We start from the raw sequence: 23,500 nt of genomic DNA, 5'->3' as shown, positions 1-23,500 counted from the left end.
TGTACAGTTTAAATGTTCAAAACTCAATTTTGGAACTTTTAAAGCGAATCATTACCACAGTATATAGAACTTCGAATGTTCGCTTTCCTTGTTCGTTGTGGTTTGGTTTCGATGTAAAGAAATATATGACGTCAAATTTAACAGCATAAAAATTAGAATTGAACATATGTATGAATGGCTTATGCTATTTCTACTTATAGACTGTTGAAAATCGCTAAAAGAAATACCGGGTCCGAAGTAGATTTGCCTGCTGTGTTTAAATGTAAAACAACTGGCTCTATTTTTTTGTGGATTTGAAAATATCACGGTTGTTGTGTTACTAAGATTCATTGATTTGATCGTTGTACATTTACTTTGTGAAAATCACTGGAATAATCAATAGTTTCCTTCATTACAGTCAACATACAAATTCATTAATTTTTCACATAACTGACGCAATACTGACTAAATCATCAGGTCAACTTATTATTATTGTTATAAAGTCATATACATACAAATATATAAATATTATTGTTATTCGAGAGATAATCTTGGAATTAAAACCAGCAGTATACCGTCGAGAGGTTCCGATTTCAAGCCTCGGTTTGACTTTAATTTAAAAGAATTTATTCGGAGTATTTTTGCAGTGCTGCTAATCAGATTTGGATATTTTTATTCCAAGTTGAACGTTTTCCAAATTATCTAATATCATTGTTGGAACGGTTCGCCACTATTTGAACAAAATTTCAAATTTCAAATTTATAAATTTATACATATACAAGTTTAAAACCACAGGTGTCGCTTTAAGGCGACCTGTAATGGCACCATGGTAATTTTTTTTATATTTTATTTTAAATATAACTATTCCAAAGGCTGCATATTTTTGTATCGCGGTGATGAATTTATGTACATATGTAGCTTAAGAAGGCTGGACACCAGCACCTTGTCAATACAAACGTATTATACTTCTCCCTTTCTCAATTATGGCACTAGAAGAATTATTTTTTTAATATGCTATGTATATATCTTTTTATTTTTTTGATTAGTTGTTTTTTATAGGAGCTAGGAGCCACCAAATATCTACAAAATCACCTCGTTTTTACACCCACGAAAAGAGTCCAGCGTGCTAATTTAACGGTTGATTTTTAAAAAAATACCAAGACACAAACATAGAAAATATCTCTTTCATACCTATTATGATTTTTTTTTTAAATTGGTCCAGTTTCGGAGGAGAAAACTGGAGAATACGAAACCTCGATTTTGTCGATATAAATAGGTATTATCTGGTCGAGGCGCAACTGTCGCCTTTTCTCAATATATATACATACATATGTATGTATATATTGATATATATATATATATATATATATATATATATATATATATATATATATATATATATATATATATATATATATATATATATATATATATATATATATATATATATATTATATATATATATATATATATATATATATATATATATATATATATATATATATATATATATATATATATATATATATATATATATATATATATATATATATATTGTCATTGCATTCACTCAATATATACATTCGCTCAATATAATATATCCAAGAAAGGAACGGCAACAAAATTAAGGTTTCGGGTATCCAGCCCTCTTAACGTCAAAAACCTGAATCTTTGAAGATTAAGTATATGTATGACAAATTACATATATTACATAACCAGCAGCATAGATCAAAGGTTAGCATGTAATGCTTTCAATTTTGTGGTGACGGGTTCAATCCCGTATGTTGGATGTGACTCCAAGATCGATCGTTTCCTAACAGAGTTTGCCATTTTTTCTGATTTCATTTAAACGGTTCCAACTAATTAGCAACCCTGTCCTATCCCTTTGGCAAAAATTCGAGTTACTCAACATTTCAATTTTCACTAATTAGGAAATGCTACATAAATTTGTTAGTAGATGTCTCTGTGGTTGTTAATCGTTTGACCATTGATCTGGTTAAATAAATCGGTATATACCTGTTTAAATAATTAATAAATAATAATTATTCTAATTGTTATTAATAAATTAAATATAAGCGAACATATGAGCCGTTACTTTCGAAAGTGGCAAAAGTCAACTTTTCTCCATTTCGAGAAATATTTAGCAAAACCTACAAAACCTGGCCTGCAATACTTTTATTCTGCTTTTCCGACATTCTGGACATATCAAATTAAAAGAATTGATAACAATTTATGAATTAAGTCAAACAGAAATAGTGTTTTTAAATCTGAAAATTGGACTTTTGCCAATTTCAAATATAACGACTCATATGATAATTTGAATTGTATTGAAGGAATTATTTAAATAAACTTTTTGAAAAAATGAAAAACAAATGCCAAAAATAAAATATCATTCTTTTACATTTTCAATAAGATCTTAATAATAAAAAAAACACATTTCATCATAATACATGACAAAGAAATAAGCATCAATGGTAAAAATGAGAATTTCCTCAATTAGGTTGATCATTAAAAATGATTCGGTTCTCGCTAATCTTTGTCCCTTGTTTAATAAGCGATGGCTGAAAGTTTCCGATGTGGGTATATCGTTGTGGCCTGTGACAGAATCCATTATTGCAATATCGCCGTAATGTCGAAGAAAGTCTACCCTATCATCAATCATCGGTTTCGGGTCACCAAAGTATTTCTTTCTCTCTTGAAACCCGAAGATTTTCAACGGAAAGAAATTCCCGCAGGACTTGTACTAATTTAAATTATTATCGCTCGAAAAACACGGTGTCCGTAGGTAATACCGAATTTCGGTATTCGAATAGTTGAACATACATACTATGTACATAAGTACGCAGAATGTTTTATCTAAGTTTGTTAGTAACGCACCGAAGGATGTTAACATAATAAGAATATTAATTTTAAGCTGTTTTCACACCGGCAATACAGCAGCTTGATGTTCGTGTTTGTTTATCAGTTGAGAGTTAATTAGAATTTCTTAATTGCTTGGTGGTTTATGTTATATTAAATTGTCTAGTTTGCGATGATATCTTCGTGAATTAAATGAAAAGTTGACCGCCATTTACATATAAAAAGGTTGGATTTTGAATTGGTTAGAATGTTCCGAATCTCATTTACCTTTAATTATCCTAACGATGTGAATGCGTTTCATTGAACAACTGTAGTAATCGTAAATATAGGAGACACAAAGAGAAAAAATGCATTACAATTCATAATATATTCTTATTCTCAAATCAGCCAAAAAGGCGTTAATGTATCCAAATATCGATGACATTATATTGTATTAATTTTATCCATGGTGCCATTACAGGTTGCCCCATAGTAACACCTATTGTTAAACTTAAACCTACAAACATATATAAATTTGAAATTATATTCAAATTAGTGGCGACAAATAGGTGGTAGGTGGCTTATTTGAAAACTAACCGTTTCAAAATTAAAATCAGATAAATTGGCAAACTTTGATAGAAAACAATCGACTTGAATTTACAGGTCTGTAGCAGACATACCCAAAATAAATTCTTTTCAATCAATGACAAACCAGGGCACGAACCTGGAACCTCTCAGGTTCTAAAAATTAATAAAATGAAAAATATTATATTTGTTAAATTTATAATTATTTATAAAGAAAAATTAATTAAAAATATTATATATGAGATATAATTTACATTAGAATTTAAGCTTATTGACGCAACATATTAAATTAAAGGCATTATTTAAATACATTAAAATAGCATTGCTAGCTGCAAAAGGAGCACTGAAATTTTTATTTGGAAATCGAGAAAATATCAATAGTCAAATAAGTTTGGAGCTTCTTTTTAAAATAAAAAGTGAGATGAGAAAATGACAAAAAATAGAATCGAATCGAATTGAATCACTATATAAATTTCTTCAAAATCCTAGTGTACATATTTACATGATACATATTTCAAACTTAACTACATATTTTTATTTAGATGATACATATTTCAAACTTTTTCAATAACAGATTCGCAATGTTGTATTAAAACTGTTAAGCAGACTCTTTGAAAGCAGTTGTTATGTTGAACGAAATGTATCCCATGCTGACTAAGATTTGTCTCTTGAAATATAAATTACATATGAGCCGTCTAGTTTCAAAACCAGATAGATCCATTTTTTTCAATTTTCATTTTTTGTTATTTTTGTTAGGTCAAAATACGGATCCATATGTTGGCCAAGTAAGAAAGTTCAAAGCAATTTACATCCTATTGAATTACTTAGCTAAAGTCAAGGTTTGTTTCAAAATCAGATAAGTCTCGTAGTTATTGGTCAAAAGTGAAAATACAGTCAAGGATGTAAACATCTCTAACCAGTTTATATAAAATATTAAAAAAAAATAAAAATAAAAATTAAGCTATTTATAATTTTTTCCTTGTTCCTGAAAAATTTCTAAAAACTGACTCATCTGGTTTTGAAACTAGACGGCTCATATGTAAGTTTGACTATACACAGAATAGAAAGCTTAAAATAATTAAAGCACGGAGATATATGGCTGTGATAATGATGATTAACACCAATATCCAACTAAAAAAGGATTCAAAATGCGTAAAATTACTAGCTATTTTGTTGATTTTTTACTTTATCTATGTACGTAGTAACAATAGATGAAGTTTTGTGATCATGCGAAAATTCGAACTCAAGATTTTGACTGATTCGAACTCAGAATCGATTACTGATCACGTTTTCATGATCTAGAAAAAATGTGTGTGTGTGTGTGTGTGTGTGTGTGTGTGTGTGTGTGTGTGTGTGTTTGTGTATTTTGGAGATTTTTTCAACACCGTGAGTCCTATCAAACCGAAACATAGTATCGGTTACTGAAATTCTTATTGACACTACGTAAATTTTTTTCAAATTTTTAAGTTGACCGGAAATGGTACCTCCCCTTATAGGTGTCCTCTTTTTTTAAGTTTTTGAATTCGATTTTCTCCCAAACTACTAACTGAATCGGACTGATTTTTTTACATGTACTAGAAATAATAATTTTTATAATTTTATATTTTTTAAATATTTTTATCTGAGCCGGAAGTAGTACTTTTACTCTAGTTTTTAGAAATGATAATGAGAATTCAGGTTTTTGTTTTCAGAAATATAAAACAAAAATGCGTTTTCCATGTTTAAAAATAAATCTCATTTTAGTTTTTACTGAAAGCATTTCTTTGAGAGGCATTGCCACACAATTTTAAAAGGAACGAATTTAAATGTCAAAATAATGAAAATAAATATACATATATTGTTTTATAAGTAAACAGATATTTATAAGTTTACAATCCCTCTGAAGTATCCGTCGTTATCTCAGTGATGCTTCCAGTTCATACAAAATCAAAGAGAAATTCATGATACACATACATACATACGTAAGCCGCAATCCTCAATTACGCGAAGGACCATGATAAAGGATGAAATATTGCGAATTGCGATTTGATACGTTTATGTACAGAATCTTATGAGAAAATTTGTTTTCGAATTCCTAAAAATGTATTATTATATATGAACATATACGGCGACCGTCATTTGTTTATTTATTTGTATTTTTAATTGAATTTTGTTAGAAATGTTCAGTTGTTATAATTATTTAATAAAACACATCATTGGCATTTGTTCAAGAAAAGAATTCTTACTAAAATTAAATATAATATGTGCTTTCAATGCAATAAAATAACTAAGCAAAGATTGGTCCAATTTATATGAAACTCCTGATAAGGTACATATATGGCACATTTACTTTAATTTAGATCAAAATTCGATAGCTATCGACAGGTAATTCACACACAAATTTTAGTGGCCATCCCTGGTTTACAGGTTCCAATATAGATATGCATAAGTGTATAAAACTAGGGATATGTATGTACGTTGTTGAAGGCTCTCATTGTGCTTGACAATTAAGCCTCCCCTTATCAACTGGGCCTCAGCTTTACGTAGAGAGGGGACAATTGTCGCTTCGGCTTCATCTTCACCTCCAGCTGCACACTCAATCTAATGCCCCCTCGTATTCACATCGTATTTTTCAATTAAGAGTGGATAATATGACGATTCAAAAGGTGTGAATTGGGTATTTCAAAATGTTCAAAGACTGTATGAATTAATTTCGAATAGATTTTGTTTCTAAAATAGCTTCATTGTTACTTGGTTCAAATATGAACAAACAAGAACAGAACAAACAAAGAGAGCTTTGTAATATGGTAAGTATAGAATCAAATACAATTGTATCAATAGCAACGCTATTTATTACTTTTGGCTAAATTGTTGGCTTTGACTTGTTGCTTGCCGTCGTGTATCACATCGTCTTTCAGAATATAATTCGGCGTGAAAAATCTTTTAATTTGAAGTTAAATTTTTATTTAAAAACATTCAACTATGTATTGACGTGTAAAATTTAAATCTATGTGTAATAATTCGGTAAGTTACTTCTAAATATAAAAAAAATAGTTAAAACCCACTTCCAGATATGTATATGTCTTATATTAAAGCAATACAATTCAAAACAATGCTACCCAAACTGTATTCTGCAGAAAGATAATGATTTTTGCAATGTTTCGATAAAAAAATGAATAAGAAACTTTTTGTAAAAGATTTTTATTTCAACTTCAGGTAAACAGCAGTACGAAAAATATCCTTTAGTAGATTTTAAATGGATACATTCATATGTTCCGTAATATGTACGTGGCGTATTTTAATGGCAGTAACAGACACGATCTATTAATATTTAACAGCAGTACATGTCACCGAATTGTATCATGCAGAATTCGGTTGTGGAAATCTTCACGTATAACTTGACGTCATAGTGGCAAGTGCACCTGTACTAACGAAAGTGTTTCTATTTCCATATGAATACTTTCGGTTATCGTATACGTATCATTGTGTTCTGAAATGTATGTATATGTATGTGAGCCGATTTTGCCTTGCACTCGTCCAAAACAAGTATGAACGTGCCAAAAACGGGCCGTGCTGTACCTTATATTATAAATAGAAGTAGTCTTTTCCGTGCAATGTTGTGCCATGCTGTTTCTATTAATATTATACAAGGGTATGTGTCATTGAAACATATCAGGTAGAATATATCAGTTTTATTTGGCTACTGTGGAAATATTCAGACGTGTCATACGAGTATAAATATTTTCAGAAATGTCATATTGTAACAATATCGAATCCACTATATGATTCAAGCAATATTTTGCCGGATCATCACACTCTGTAATGTATAGGTATATGTAAGCCAATTTTGACTTATTTTGAACGTGCCGGAAACGGGCGGTGCTGTATAGTATGAATAGAAGTAGTCTTTTTCGTGCAGTGTCGTGCCGAAATGTTGACGTTCAGTGCCGGATAATATAAGCGAACCTTTAGTTGGATCATAAAGTTTTTATTACAAAGATTTTTTTTCAAAATTTAAAATCGCTTACCATTCACGCACCCATTTTTATTACATACCAGTTGTTTGACCCGGCTTCGCTCAGTATTTGTAATATAAACAACTTAAACATGACTAATAGTAAATATAATATTATTCATTTGTTTTTTTATTAAATTTATTTTAATCGAAACCATATCGAATCGTCGTCATAGAAACAACCAAACATTACATACTTACAAAGTTTCTTTCGAAATTATATATTAGACGTATTATTTATATTTTTATTCATTTTTCAAAACAAAGAAATCGTCTATTTTGCTTCCTTTGTAGATTATCGTGGATATCTTTTGAATATTTTCTTTGTCTACTTCAAGCTATTAGCTGGATTTTTTTCAAATATTATATTGATACATATAATATATATGTATGTATATGATAAATAGTTTAAATAAATTATATATGTATGTATATGCATATATGTAGGTATGTACATATGTACATATATAGTAGGAAATAAAATAGCCGCGTACGAAAAATCGATGAAAATATGTATAACATATGTAAATAAGAAAAATCTTCGTTCTTTTTGATAGAATTTCTCATACACGTGTGATACTATTTTTATCTCTATTATTTTTATGATTAATCGTAACCTAACGCTGTTGCTTATAAATCGTTTTGTTCTGCTCGCCGTCGCGATTTTCACTTATTTTCACGCTGCGGAAATCTTTTTGGATATCGGCCAAACATCACAGGACTTTCCCACACACGGAAGAGCATTTCGTGAAAGACGATTTCGATAGTGAAAACTCACTAACGTTCCCGCACACACGTAGATACATTTCCCGAAGCGAAGACGGGACACTTTTCGCCGAATTTATTTAGCATGGTATTAATTTTTTCAAATCGAATCGGGTCAGCATCGATCCCGCCGTAAAGCATTTTCTCCTATCATTATTATCGTCGAATGGTAGGATGGGGGCAGAGGGGGGTGGGGGAATAGGGATTGAAAGAAAAATCGCTTCACATTCGGAGGGGCCTTTATTCGCGTATCACCATCAAAGGCAGCCATTAAGGCAGTGATCTCTTCGCGTATACGTTATGAGCTTAATGTACGATGATCACTCTCGAATATAAAACGGAGGAGTAATTCCGCTCCGGTTTGATTTCGACTGCTGCGAACGATCGTAATGGCCAATATAACGGTGATATTTTTCAAGCTTCTTATATCGTTACACATTTTTATGACGATCTTGAAATACACCATGTATTGTACCTGTCTGCATAATAATCCCACAGCGATACTGATAATGTTTATATATATTTTTTATTTTATTTATTTTAATTTATACCAGGAAGGCCGAACAGGTAACCCTAATGCGCCTTCCTGGCCAGAAACATTGTACATTTGATACAAGTATTATTATGAAATAGTGTTGTACCCGATGACATATCATCGCATGGGTGTTGGCATATTAGTTATTGAATAAAAATTAAATTAAATTAAAAAAATCGTCGGTCATGTGTTCGATTTTTTTCAAATATCTTTTTAATATATTTGATTTAATATTTATTTATTGTTTAATATTAAAAAAAGGAAAAAACCTACATGTAAACAATATAAATAATCAATAGAACAATTAATTGATTAATTAAATAAATTTTCAATAGATGGCGCTCAATGCTCAGAAACTTATTGCCCAAGAGGAAACATTGGCGGCAAATAGTATATAGTATGTATAGATGTTTTTTCTCGATCTGTTATTATGTTCATATTATATTCGGATTACCGATTAATTTACCGCCATCTATTATTTTCAATAGATGGCGGTAAATTATATGCGAAAAAATTTGTAGCGATCAGTATATATAAAAGTTTTTTTCTTTTGTTATTGTATTCTTATATATGTTTTGGCAGTGGTTTAGCTGTGAGTACAGCGAGCGTTATATCAGACATACAGAAACACAGACAGACATACAGACAGACAGACATACGGAATAGACTATGTTCAAATTTGTAAATTTGCAGCATTTTTAAAACAATTCAGTAAATGCATATCAATTAACATCCACAAAGGCATTAATGGTCAAATGTGTAAATTTGCAGTATTTTATACAATTCAGCGAAATTCGAGATTGCTGAAAACTCGAGATTTTGTAAGAAAATGGGTATGGTTGCCAATTTTTTGGAACCGCTTCAATGAAAATCAGATGAATTGGCAAACTCTGATATCGACTTGGAGTCCGAAATCCAAGGTCTGGACAGCAGAACAAACCATAGTGAGGCAATCATAAAGAAACAATAAAACTATGAAATTGTAAGTTTGATACATTTTATCTTGGTTGTAAAAAGAATTTAATTTTTTTTTTTTTTGTGAAGGTGTCGTTCAACTTTTTCGGCGCTGAAATTAATATGTCAAATTAGAGAGCATAATTCATTGTTCTCGACGTTGTGTTTCGCCATTTTCAGCGGTGTGGTGGAAAAAAGAGAAAAATCGCTCGCGACAATAGCGAAAACCTCGAATTTTCGCGAAAAAAATGCCATGACTCTCGCGTAAAACAAAGGACGCTGAAAATCTGTGCGACGAACGTTTTATGAATTTTCAAAAAATACGACCTCAGTTCAATTGTTTCGCTAAGCGTTTTATTTGCGCTTTCATAAATTAGTCAAATGTTAAAGTTTAACAAAAAAACGCTAAAACAAAAACACAACCAAAACGCTTCAAACGATATTGTTGTGAACGTTTCAAATATTATTATCCAAAACTATATGAAAACAATGCCGTGACAAATTCATTGTTTGTCTAATTATATGTTTGCATGCGAAATTTACCATGTTTATTCAGTCATATTTGAAAAGCTTTGAAAACTGAGAGATGAGATAATTCAGAAAAATAAATTTTTAAAGAAAAATCAAGATTTTCCAGTTTCCAATGGCTTACCAGTTTGCCTTACTTAATTGTTGTGACGGATCAAATAAAATCAGCATCCTCTCCCTCTCCCAACCGTTTCTCGCTTAATTTGTTGACTATATACCTATGTACATTGTAGAATGTACATACATAGGTATATAGTCAACAAATTAGTATTGTAGCATATGCTAAAAGAAGCCGCCGCTATAATTGGTTTTCGAGAATTATCTCCAGGCTTAACTGCTGTCGGCTAACAATGGAGACCCCCCAAATGGACTTAGTGGTCGGTAACGGCATTCGGTCGCTTTCCGTTAAAGTTCTCAGAACTGACAGCGTGAGACTGCATATCTGGTACGTGACTATAACAATAGGTAAACAAACGCGTCAAGGAAGATGCAGTGAGCAACCTGCCCTTTTATAAGCAGGTATTTAGGCCATATGAAGGCATTCTGGACAGAGCACTGGCAGTGCGTGAATCTCCTTAATCACCCAATAAATGCTGGGAAGCGACTTTGGCCTTTTATTTGGATCCTCCACCTACCCCTACGCAACAGTATTGTAGCGTGGAAGTGTAGAGGGGTTTCTGAGATTGGAGTGAAAGGCGCGGGCAGTAGTGTTCGAGGTAGTTTATTGTTGTCTCATCGATGATCCAGCTACAAATGAATCACGGAAGAGATCCGCCGAATATTTATACACAGCGTGTACTCTCAGCACAGAGAGAGATCATTGGTCGATGAGTCGCGAGACCTTATTGGTTGTTATATACGGTTTATTCATACGTTGGGCCTTCGTGGCGCGAAGGCGAGATCAGGTGATCAGTGCTAGTAAACTAGTGATCGACGAGCACCAATCACCTACTTTACAGTATTAATACGTTTGGCCATAAGTATCGCTTTGGGACAACCTGTTATTGTACCTATTGTAAAAATGTAGTATTTAAAATAAAATTGAAACTGAAGAAGAAGTTGCTCTCGTTATATGTATGCATGCCTACATAGATAGTAGAAAATTGTATCAAAGGCTTCGTATCTGAAGGGTATTTGACCCAATTGAACTTATAAAATCTCCAGGAAAGTATATGGCAAAGTAAAAACTGAGTTTCAAACTCACATCAAAGTAATTTTCATTCAAAAATGTGTCCACATTTTTCATCTGCACACACTTTTTAAAGAAAATTTTTGATTACTGTTTTTTATTCTTCATATCTGAAACCTTCCTATATTTGAAAATGATTCTTCAAATTGAATAACATATGTATATTCATAAACAAGCGATACAAATTGAAATTTTTCAAGATACGACACTTTTCATAAAATGAAATTGATTAAAAAATTTAATTAAAACATACATAAAAACTTATCTAGTACATACATATACATATGTTATTGTTGAAGTACACATTCCAATTGTAATATATTTAGACTAGTTGGAATATATTCTATCTAGCCTGGTACCAACTACCGTTGTAGTTGAAGTGTATTTTCAGTTGTAATATATCTTGAATAGTTGGAATATATTCCGTCAAACCCACGTAAGTTGATTCATTTGGCTTATTACATTCCAACTGGTCAAAATATATTACAACTGAAATTACAGTTCATTTTACCTGGTACAACTATAAAGTTGGTACCAGGTAAAATGGAAAGGTAAAGTTTTCGCGAAAACATCATTTGAGTAGAAAATTGAGATGGAAACTCACATTTTTGTTTTGAACACATTCTTAGAGCTATCGTTATATGGTACTAATTAACTTTATTCGTAATATCTAGCAAATATCAAAGTTGTCAAAACTCAACTGTTATATACATACATATATTACAACTGGCGCACATTGTTGAACTATCTTAACGAACTTAACTCTAAAATTTAATGTATAAATTTATATGCATATGATATATACATAGGTATATGATTTAGCACAACTTTTTGCATTAAAGTTATAAAATATGATATTGCATTGTTTTTCATAGCTTTGACCGACAAAGCCGCCTCTAGGGCATTGCGATAAAACGTGATTTTTATGTCATCATCATTTCCAAGTTTTTATTGTCCTCCATTATTAATGATGAAGGGGCCATCGGTCCCGGAAGTGATGCGTGCAAGACAGTCACTTTATTCCGGTTGAAATATTAGTCCCACAAGAGATACTACCGTTCAATCGTCGTACACGCACATATGTACATAAGTACATATTTTGGATCAAAAGCATTAATAAAAATTACATGTCAAATTTATTGCATAGTTAATTTTATATTACAACATTGTTACGAAATATTATATAATGAAGCGTAACATACTCGGGTATATGCATATATGTATGTTGTTTTATTTTAGGCATGTCATGTAAGTAGGTTTTGCACACGTGCAGCACTCAACCAGTCTCTCCTGGAGATGTAAGCCCCTCCGAGGACTCGTTTACCGGTAAATCCAGTGCGACCGTGCAGCACTCGCCAATTGTCGAAGAACATCACTCTACCTGAAATATTACAACGTGTTAGTACAATGCTTCAATTTGGTTCAATATGGAGTTCATGCTTGTGAGGTGACACTAAATTTTCCACCTCCATATTTATCGGTCCGACTTTAAATGTATTTATACCTACATATATACGTACATATATTATACATGCATGTGTATAATTTTGGAGTAATATATAGTGTTTATCTTAGGTCGAATTACTGAAAAGATGGGGAAGCCAGTAAGATGATATTTTAAAGGCATTGCTTTTGATGTGGATAGAATTGAATTTCTATTCGTGTGAGTACATTTTAGCGGTAGGTCCGATACGACGTAATTTTAACTTTGAAATCACTATCAATCCGAGATCATCTCTTGCATTTTAATGAGATTTGAGACATTCATATATATATATATATATATATATATATATATATATATATATATATATATATATATATATATATATATATATATATATATATATATATATATATTTTATTTTATTTTATTTTACATAGATATATACCAGGAAGGCCTAATAGGAAGACCCCAGTGCACCTTACTAGAAAATTAATTAATTACAAACATTGTAGCATTTTTATTAAATAAATCGCTGTATTTTGAGAGGCTGAAGAACACGAAATTAACAAGTAATTAATTAATGGATGAATCCATAGAGACACCTATGGATTTAGACTTGTACATAAATGTTTACATATTGTACATACATACATCAAATTTAGATATTTGTGACAGCGGGTAGGATAGTTTTTCCAATTTAATGGAAGAACCGTTTCAATAATGAAATCAGATACATTTATAAACTTTGATAAGAAACGATCGACTTGGAGTCACAAATATCCAAGTCTGACCAGCAGTATTAAAGATTAGCACGGGATCGAACCCAGGAACCTCTTGGTGCTAAACATAAACACAACCACTGGCTAATGTATGTACGTACATATGTAAATCGTTGAATAGGGTAGAATAACCTAATCTGCATTGTTTCTTAAAAATAATTAAAATGTATGAAGTTCCGATTTATAATAAATATTTTTACGAAGTACGATTTAACGGTCCATTTAGAAAAAAATAACTTTGCTCCTTATAAGGAATCATCTACGCATTAGAAAAATAAATTTCGCATTAATTAAATATATTTATATAAATGTTACATTGAGCAATATTTTATTTGTATTATGAAATAAAATTAATATTTCGATCATTTAAGAATTGAAAACTGCGCAGTTCAAAAACATGAAATGATAAATGAAAAATATGGTGCTTGGTTATTATAACGCTTAAGAGACGTGGCAACATTGCGAAAGTGAATATATCATATCCGATGATATTTACATGCAAATTTATTATATGTGGGGACAACTAATAATTATTTTATTAATTGAAAATATTTAAAAATAAACTAAGAAAGAATGTATTTTTTCGGGTAAATTTCTTTCTCCGAATTTTGGCTGAATATAATATTGGTAGATTTTTATATTTTACTGGTATAATGTCAAGAGAATTGTAACAATATTTGCGTCAATGATCATCTGTAAAGATTATATTAAAAGATGAACATCGTCTAATTATATATATTATTATATAATTAATTATATATAAAAATTCTAAGGGGTGAATGTCATCTTCCTGAAGTTCTGTGTAATCTTAAACTTAGAGTACCTGAGAAACTGAGAGAATCTCGCTCCAGAACTCTATTCCTGCCTATTCGGGCCAGAACTAATGTGCTTGATAATGTGATTTCTGGGAGCCTTGATGTTTTTACTTCATCATACAGTTCTGTCAGGCAGCATATTTTAAATGACTTCTAGCTACATACATATTTACACATATTGTTTTCATTTTGTAATGTTCTTATTTAGCATAATGTGTATGTATGTTGGTTTTATCTTTATTTATATATGTATGCTATTTTTTATTTATATATATATATATGAGTAATTTATCTTTATTTATGTGTATTTATGTGTTTATGTGTATATGCATGTATAATGTTTGTATGTTTATGGATGTATGTAATGTATGTGTATGTGTATATGTATATGTATATGTATATGTGTATGTATGTATATGTGAATATATATATATATATATATATATATATATATATATATATATATATATATATATATATATATATATATATATATATGTGTAGGTGTGTATGTATGTATATGTATATATGTGTATTTTTATATTTATGAATGTATGTATGTGTATTTGTGTATACGTGTAAGAATTTGTGTATATATGGAGGGTGTACATATATGTTTATATAATTGTCTTTGGCCAGGAAGGTGCATTGGGTTTACCTGTTAGGCCTTCTTGGTGTAAATTAAATAATAAATAAAATATGGTAGAAAAGCTAGAAGTATGTATGTAGGTACATAAAAAGAAATGTTATAATAATAGAAGTGGCTTTAGGCATTATATTGTTGTCAAGTGACTATTGTCCACATACATTCTTAAATAATTTTAGCATCAGTCGTATTTGGTGCTTGGTGTTCGACGTATGTCCGATAAAATCTTCTCTGTTTGTTTATACTACTTGCAAGATGGGAAAGCATCGTTAAAAATTGCACAATATATTCAAAAACACACAATAAACAACATGGGATACAATTTTAAAAGTAAATTGATCTAATTGTATTCCGTGCGTTGAAGCGTAGTTATGGAGACGTACCGCGTAATATTGACACAATTTATTTATTCGTAAGGGCCCTTCTATTATTATTACATTTCTCTGGGTACATATTTTATTTTTATTTTTACATATTAGCCAGCAGTTTGGCTTAGTGATAGCGTATATATTTAGCATCACTGAGGTCATAGGTTCGTGTCCTCGCCACTGCTGGTTAGATTTGGGGGTTTTGTGACTCCAAATCGATCGTTTCTCTATCAGAGTTTGCCAATTTTATCTGATCATTGCTGAAACGGTTCCTGAAAATTGGTATTAAAAAAATCTAATCCTGTTGTCACAAAAATCTGCCTGTGTATAATTTGTATTAATTATACACAGTAATCTGAAATCCATAGATGTCACTATGATAATTATTTCTGATTTGTTTATGTATTTCATTATTGTTATATTCTATATATTCTGATTGTATATGTATGTATTACTGTATGTCTGATTTCTGATTGTTTATGTATTTCATTAACGTACACCCGTCGCATTGGAGCAAATCTGTAATGGCGAGTGTGTATTGATTTGTGACAATAAAAATATATACCGGGAAGGCCTTACAGGTAAATCCCAATGCGCCTTCCTGGCCAATTACAAATTGCAATTACAATTACAAATGCAGCATTTTTATTACAAGTCGTTGAATTACGAGACACTGAAAAACTCGCAAATTAACAAGACATCTATGAATTGTACATAAATTTTATTGTACATCAATCATACTTCAAATAGTGGTGACATAGTAGGTAGGAAGGATTTTTAGCCAATTTTTTTTCCGGGAACAGTTTCAACAATGAAATCAGAGAAAATTGGCAATTTGCGATCAACCTGGAGTCACAAATCCAGGTCTGACCAACAGCATACTCTGAAAAATTCATTTTCATTCGAGGCCCGGACCCAGAAATCGAACCTGGCGCCTCTCGACGCTAAGCAGAAGCTTAACGACTGAGCTATGCTGCTGGCTATATGTATATAATATATTAAAATATTGAATTTATTTTACGTTTCATTAAAAAAATCACAAATGTAAGATATCTTATAATTTTTAGCAATTCATATCTTTGCTCTATAATGTGAAATTCTAAGATGGTGATATTTAAGAAAAAGTGAGTTATTCTACTCGAGCATTCACAAAGAAATTGCTAAATTACTAAAAAAACATCCACATTATAAATGAAACCCTTAAAAGTACGACATTTAAGTACGCTCTTCTTTTGGCCAAGTACACACTCAATTTAAGTGCCACATAAATGTAAATGTAACACCAGGAACGTACTAAAAAGTAAAGGCGAATTAATACCGCTCGTTCGCTCTGTTTCAATTCATTGATATGCGAACGAGAAAGACGGAGGGCCACCCGACAAAAGTCTGATAAAGTAAAGACGTGTAAAACATCAAAGTTTGTCCAATCAAACGTCTCATCCGAGTTCATCGCCGCCTTGTAGGGCTTTTAATTGGACTAGTTTGCCGTTTTTCCGACAGGTCGATGCGAAACAACGACAGGGGCCAAATGCAAAGTAGAGATGATGGAGAAAGAGGGGGGGGGTGGGATTTTGAGCCGTTTTTGCGCGAGTTTTCGTCGACCGAATTAATTACGTCGACTAGCGGCGCAACCCTCGCGTTCTTTCGGGACGAATTTTGCATAGCTAAGTCGCAGGTCGAGTCGATAACTAGTGACGGTGGTTTTGAGACTTTCAACGTCGACCGGAAGCGGCCTTACATTAAAAAAGTTTCAGAAACTTAGGTAAGTTACGGCTCGGTAGTCTCGAGAGCGCCAGCGCAGCGTATGGATTCTTTAATATTGTACACGAAGACCCAAAAGTCACCAAAGTTTTTCTTATTTCAATTATTCTGAACTACCTACATACATACATATGTATTTTGCGTCGTATTGCAACGTTCTAAACAGTGGCGTTCCGTGTAGAATATTTTTTTCGGTACTGCGTGCAGAGAAATGTTTTAATAATAGAAGTGCCTTTACGAATAAATAAATTGTGTCAGTAATAAAGTGTCATTGCGATCGCCCGCATTCTACATAAAATTTCAGGGGTGGCACCAGAGAAATGTAAAAATTATTTTTAAATAAATGTAAAAACATTTCTCCTGGTGGCGCCGAATACTCAATTATATTGATAACCAATTATTTAAGTTAAATTAATATAAACATCGCTCATTATACATATTTTTGTTGAAACTATACATTACACGTTAATTTAAGAGTTCCCAAGGACAGACAAATACAAAAAAGTGGATAAAAATAATCCGCCAAATGAGAAAAGAAACGGATTCGCCACCAACGCCCAACACCACCATTTACTCAAATTGTAAATGAATCTATATCAAAATAAAACTTTAATTTCAGTAGAGAATATGTAATGACCCTGATTATATTCCATATGACCCTGATTATTAGTCACCGGAGCCTGAGGGGGCCGTGTATTGTTCAAATGTTGTAAATGCATTGTTAAAGGTTTGCCGAACCTTTTTTACAAAGGATTTACAACAATGGTACAATAAGCGGCACCTTGGCTATCCTACCTCTACTGATTATAGACGTACCGCGTATTATTGACACAATTTATTTATTCGTAAAGGCACTTCTATTATTATAACATTTCTCTGCACGATTTTTTTAAAGCTTTTATTTAGTTTGTTATATCTACGCTACTGGAAAGATCTGATCTTAGCTATTGAAAAAGATCTAATAAAATCGACCCCCCCTCCCCTGTACGATGTACGTACATACATACCTACATACATTGTTCATGTGTTTAGAATTGTTTAGTACTGAATAATGCTTGGGTTTTTTTTCGTAATTTTTGATACTTCCATAATCCCACTGTTCTGAGGCTGCTGTACAATGCTCTAGTTAGGAGTATCTTGGAATACGTCTCTATGATCTGGAATCCTTCAACCAAATCTCTATCTATCAAACTTGAACTTATTCAAAGACGATTTCTTCGACTGCTTTATAAGGAGCAATATGGGATTTACCCATATTTATTTTCTTCACAATTCGTCATGGGTATGGTCGGCTACTCTTTTCTTGAACACATGAGGAGTGTTGCCCTCATCAAGTTCTTGTTTTCCATATTTAGAGGCTTTATCTCCTGTCCGTCTATCCTGGCTGAGTTGGGCCTTCATGCTCCAGAAAGTTTGATATGGACCCGCCATCGCCCCCCTTTTCAAACTCCTCTGGCTAGAACTGTGGCTTATAGTAATTCTCCCATTCCTCGTGGCCTCCGTTTCTTAAATTCGCTGGATGGTTCCATTGACATTTGTCATATATCTCGACATTTTCTACACCACTTCCTAGGCTGCGGAGGTCGCGACCAATTAGAACTGTTGAGTTGATCAGTTAAGAATTTTTAAAATTTTTTGTCATATTTTTTTTTCTTCTATTTATTTTACTTGTATTTCACGTACTTCCATTTATTTTACTTGTATTTCATGTACCCTTTTCTTAATATTTTTAGCACACTCGTCGCTTTGGAGCAATCTGGTATACGAGTGTGCTTGATTAATTGATGTATTATAAAAAAAAAAAAATGTACAACTTTGGCAATAGATGCAGCTTTGGCGCAACCTGTCACGTAAAATGAAATATGTAAAATAAAATAAAATATCGCAGTGATTACAATTTGGCAGACCTGGTTGTAAAATCAGATTAATTTTACCAAATGAGTGCCAATCACATTTCAATTAAAATCATACAATTGTATTTTCTGTAATTATGAAACATCTTGTACGTAGACGTTTGCGTTATGAAAATTCCATCGAAGAAAAGAGTCGCATATTTGCATATTATTCTATTCTATTAAATGTTAAGAATTCCATATAGCCAACACTTCTTGGAATCGTTTTGTTTCCAAATGGTATTGTATAATATCTAAATAAATTATGCATTGGTAAAATACGTGCAATATAATAGAATCGACCCAACGAATATAACGTATATGATCTTACATATAATCGCCGTGGTGAATCTTCGGAGGAAACGTGTTCGTCGGAGAGGAAAAGCCGAGCCTCTAGGGGTAATTTATGGTTTTTCTAATGGGATCTTAAGCACCGACGGACATGCTAATGTTTCACTGGACCATGGGTCCTCCGCAGACGGTTTAAATCCACCGTTACCCTCAAAGGGTAGCCCCACACTACATATTTAGCGAACCCTTAAGCGACGAAATTTACACACGAAAGTCGGAAAAGCTCAATCTCGCCAATTGAAAAACTGACATATTTTCACGTTCTCTTATATTATTATCCACGGGGAAATTCAATGAAAAGTACCGTCGACAAATTTGTTCTACATTTCTAGTTAGGAAACTTGCACTGGGTCTTTCACGCTCTGAGATTGCATTTAACATGCATCAGCGCAACTTAATTGAGTTGAATTGTTTTGTAGCTCGACAAACGGAATCCCTTCACTGCTACGTTACTGCAGTTTGATAATATTTTTGCAGCTCTGGCTATGCATATTCATACCTGGATGCAATTTAAAATGCCATTGCGTCTCTGCTGATGTGTATTGTCGTGCTAAAGCCTTCAAAGCCGCATAATATTCGATAGCGTCGTCTCCAGTACCAACACAATACGGACTGCGATCGTACGTATTAAATCTGCAAAAATTAAACTTTTTAATGTGAATTTTAATTTATAATATTAGTTTATCTGTAATAATTTCATTTCATATAAAAAGTTGTATGTTTTTTGTACCTATGCTATTTCCGATATGCAAATCTATGTAGTTATCAACTTTGCACTAACAAATTTGGTATACAAAACTAGACTAGAGTTACGCCGACTAAAGCTAAAAGCTATGGAAAAGCCTAAAAGCATTTATTTGTGTATATAATAATAATATACCGCAATATAAGTTCAGGTGGTAAGACGTTTGTATGTATTATATATTGCCAAATTAGAATATTGTTTATTGAATATTGTCAATTTAGATTACCCCCTGTTTGCCAGTGACTCACTGGTGAGTCGCGGTTGACTCACCTATTACCCCAGTATCTCACGTACACGTAAACGTACACTATTTATCGTTTAACAACATATTTTCTTTTGTGCATGTTCTACTTATTTAAAAATTGCTGGCGTACATTTGGTAATGATCAAACATTTTACGAGTGGTAGTTAACTAAATGAGAATGATAGTTTCTAAGATCTAAACTCTGGAATGCTTAAAATAGTGAAGTTTTACATATAAAAGACAAAAATTCTATGTTCAATCTATAAATATATATATGACCGAAAAAAGTAAATATATATTCGTAAGAAGTGTGATTAATATAGTGTAGGAATTAAAAAAAAACGTATTTAATTTGAAATTCGGATAGGTAAATAAAGAGGTCTAATCAAGAGTAGCAAGAAAATATATGGAATGTAAGATGCTGGATAAGAATATGTGCTGAAATTAAATAAAGAGCGTAAAAAAATATTTAAAAAAATAGACAAAATATGATAATAGAAAATTAAAGATTTTACGTCGAATAAAATTGTGTTTATGAAAATTTTTTTCATAACATAAGAAAGTAGTTAATATTCGGAATATGTTTTTTATATAAGTCAATAATAGAGTTTGAACTTTCAAGTTGAATTTTTCCACAACACTAGCTACGTACAGTACTACCGATTTTATATTTCAGAATGAGCGGAGCGAAGATCCAAACGGACCAAAGGCAATCTAAAGCTGATTGGGACTGTAGCAAGCTCGTCGTTAGCTTCTGAGCTTGTATTAGATCAGCTGTTAGACAAATCCTTTAACCAATAAATTGCTTATAAACACACATATATACTTCAAATATACCTTATTTGTTGAATTTGTCCATTCGCAGGATCAACGATAATCACGGGAGCTGTGAAAGAATGATGCCAATCACTCTCTAAATATTCAGCTGGTTGCAGAGCTCTCGTCAATACGTCAAAAGCTCTACTATCGCTCTTTCGCAATCGTTCAGCACCGCAGAATCCATCGAGCAGTAAAGTATCCCCACCAGTTCCTGTATGCTCCAAGCAGTGCAGAATTTGCAATCTGAACAAAAAAAACACACACAGGTGATAAGAGTTGCGGTAGTAAATTTGCTCTCGGCGAAATTCCGGTGCGATTACAGCAAACTTATTTTCCGAGATCAATTCCAATAGAAGGGAAATGGTCTCGTTTGTAAATTAGACTAAAAAGCGACTAATTTATAGCGAAACAGTGTGAAAAACCGGAAATCGGCTAACCCTTTGAAATTCATCTATATATGTATGTATGTACATGTGTACATGTTTATGAATAGTACGCTTTTGATGACATTCTGCAAAAGAGAGGGGAGAAAATCGATGATGTAATACAATTTTAATATCATACAAGGGGTTTGGTGCATCCGCTCTAAAATCGCCAGATTAACAGAACGGCAGCTTTAAACATAATTCTCGTTTTCTCGAATGATAATTTAATAAGGCAAGATTCGGAACTTATCGAATCTTGCCTTATTAAACTCGCCTGAAAGATCCAACTCAATTTTAATAATTGCATCTGTGCACATCGAAAGGTTAGCCGTCATCTGATGTGCAATCTATCATTCTAGAAGATGAGAATTGCATTTAAAGCAGCCGTCCGTTAATCTGTCGTTAAATTTGTCTGGTGATTTTAGAGCGGATGCACCGCATCCCATACAAGATCTGAATTTGAATTTTTCTATACATATTAACTAGCAGCATAGAGTAGTGGTTAGCATACAATGCTTTCGAACAAAGAGGTCACGGGTCACATGCAACTAGTTGCTGCTGACCAACTCGTTGCTGTTGGCAAGTTGATCGTTTCTAATCAGAGTTTGGCAATTTATCTGATTTTCATTGAAACGGTTCCTACAAATTGGTATCCCTGTCCTATCTCTATTGAAAAATTTGAGCTATTCAGTATTTCGATTTTTCACTGATTTGTATAAATGCTGCAAATTTGTCCATAGATGTCTCTGTGGACAACTGTTTTTACAGCCCGGGGCGTGCCGGGGCGAAGACCCAGGGGGGCGCCGGGGGTGAAAGCCTGGGGGGGCGCCGGATTCTGGTATAATTTAATATATAATTTCGAAAGAGACTTTGTATGTATGTAACTATCGTTGGTTCGGAGAATCCGTGACGTTAAATTTAATAAATATTCAAATAAATTTTAATAAAACAAAACTATTCAAATAAATTTTAATAAATAAAATATCCCTATCCCGTTCCCGTTACCGTTCTCGTTCCCGTTCCCGTTCCCGTTCCCATTTGTCGGAAAAACGGAGGCAGCGAACACGTTGGTCGCCACGCGAAAACATTTGAAATTATAGCGTTGCAATGACACCCATTCCCGTTTTTGGGCGATTTTTTTTGACAGTAATCTTTGCGGACATGCATACAATAAATTCTGAAAATTCCATCGTAATCGGTTCTGTGGTTTAGGAGCCTATACGAGACACACAGACACACATTCAATTTTATATATACATATGTATAGATGAGTATAGTGTTGTGGGTGAATGTGACATTGACGATTGTTGTTTCAATACAGTAATTGTTGTAAGGTAAGCTTTTATTTTCGCATTGTATCATATTAATTGTGAATATTTTGAATTCATAGTCTTTTTATAACCCGATGGCTTTATTCCATTGTATTGCATGACGTACTCACACCCGCATGGTGGATTCGATAGAGTAGCATATGTTTCATTTCTTGTGTGAAATGTAAGTAGTTATAAATATACATTATTAGAGGAGAAAATAGCGTTGAATTTAAAATAAAATTACCCAGCAGCATCTTCAAAGTATGTGTTGTCGTTGTGTGGTCCAAGTGGTATGGTAGTATATGCCGTGTCAGCTCTCGCCATATTGGAAGTGAAACTCCATACACCGCCAAAGAGAGTTTGCATTGCAGGGCCGACCCTTTTAATAACCAATTCAGTGTCCTCCATATTGTTAGCCACCTGAAAATTGTTTTTTTTATGCTTTTATTGTACAAAGTTATCTGGAGAAAATAAGGATATATACCTATACATATGTATATGTATGTATGTATGTATATTGGAAGAGGT

The 23,500-nt window shown here is 32.4% G+C and overlaps 1 protein-coding gene across 1 annotated transcript in view; it reads right to left on the bottom strand.

The window, feature by feature from the left end:
• Window positions 1-11,580: 11,580 nt before the first annotated feature.
• Window positions 11,581-23,500, bottom strand: part of Tmlh (Trimethyllysine hydroxylase) — a 30,845-nt gene continuing 18,925 nt past the window's right edge. Inside the window, exons 5-8 of the mRNA XM_077440770.1 lie at window positions 23,217-23,392; window positions 21,253-21,477; window positions 19,926-20,059; window positions 11,581-12,748 (exon numbers count right to left, since the gene is read on the bottom strand). Of these exons, the coding sequence (XP_077296896.1) occupies window positions 12,612-12,748; window positions 19,926-20,059; window positions 21,253-21,477; window positions 23,217-23,392 (672 nt within the window). The 3' untranslated portion in view covers window positions 11,581-12,611. The remainder of the gene's footprint in view (window positions 12,749-19,925; window positions 20,060-21,252; window positions 21,478-23,216; window positions 23,393-23,500) is intronic.

Source organism: Arctopsyche grandis, chromosome 11 (assembly GCF_051622035.1).
Source record: "Arctopsyche grandis isolate Sample6627 chromosome 11, ASM5162203v2, whole genome shotgun sequence".
In the NCBI taxonomy this organism is placed as follows: Eukaryota; Metazoa; Arthropoda; class Insecta; order Trichoptera; family Hydropsychidae; genus Arctopsyche; species Arctopsyche grandis.
The sequence above is the reverse complement of the archived record's forward strand: the minus strand, read 5'-3'. Positions and strand labels throughout refer to the sequence as shown.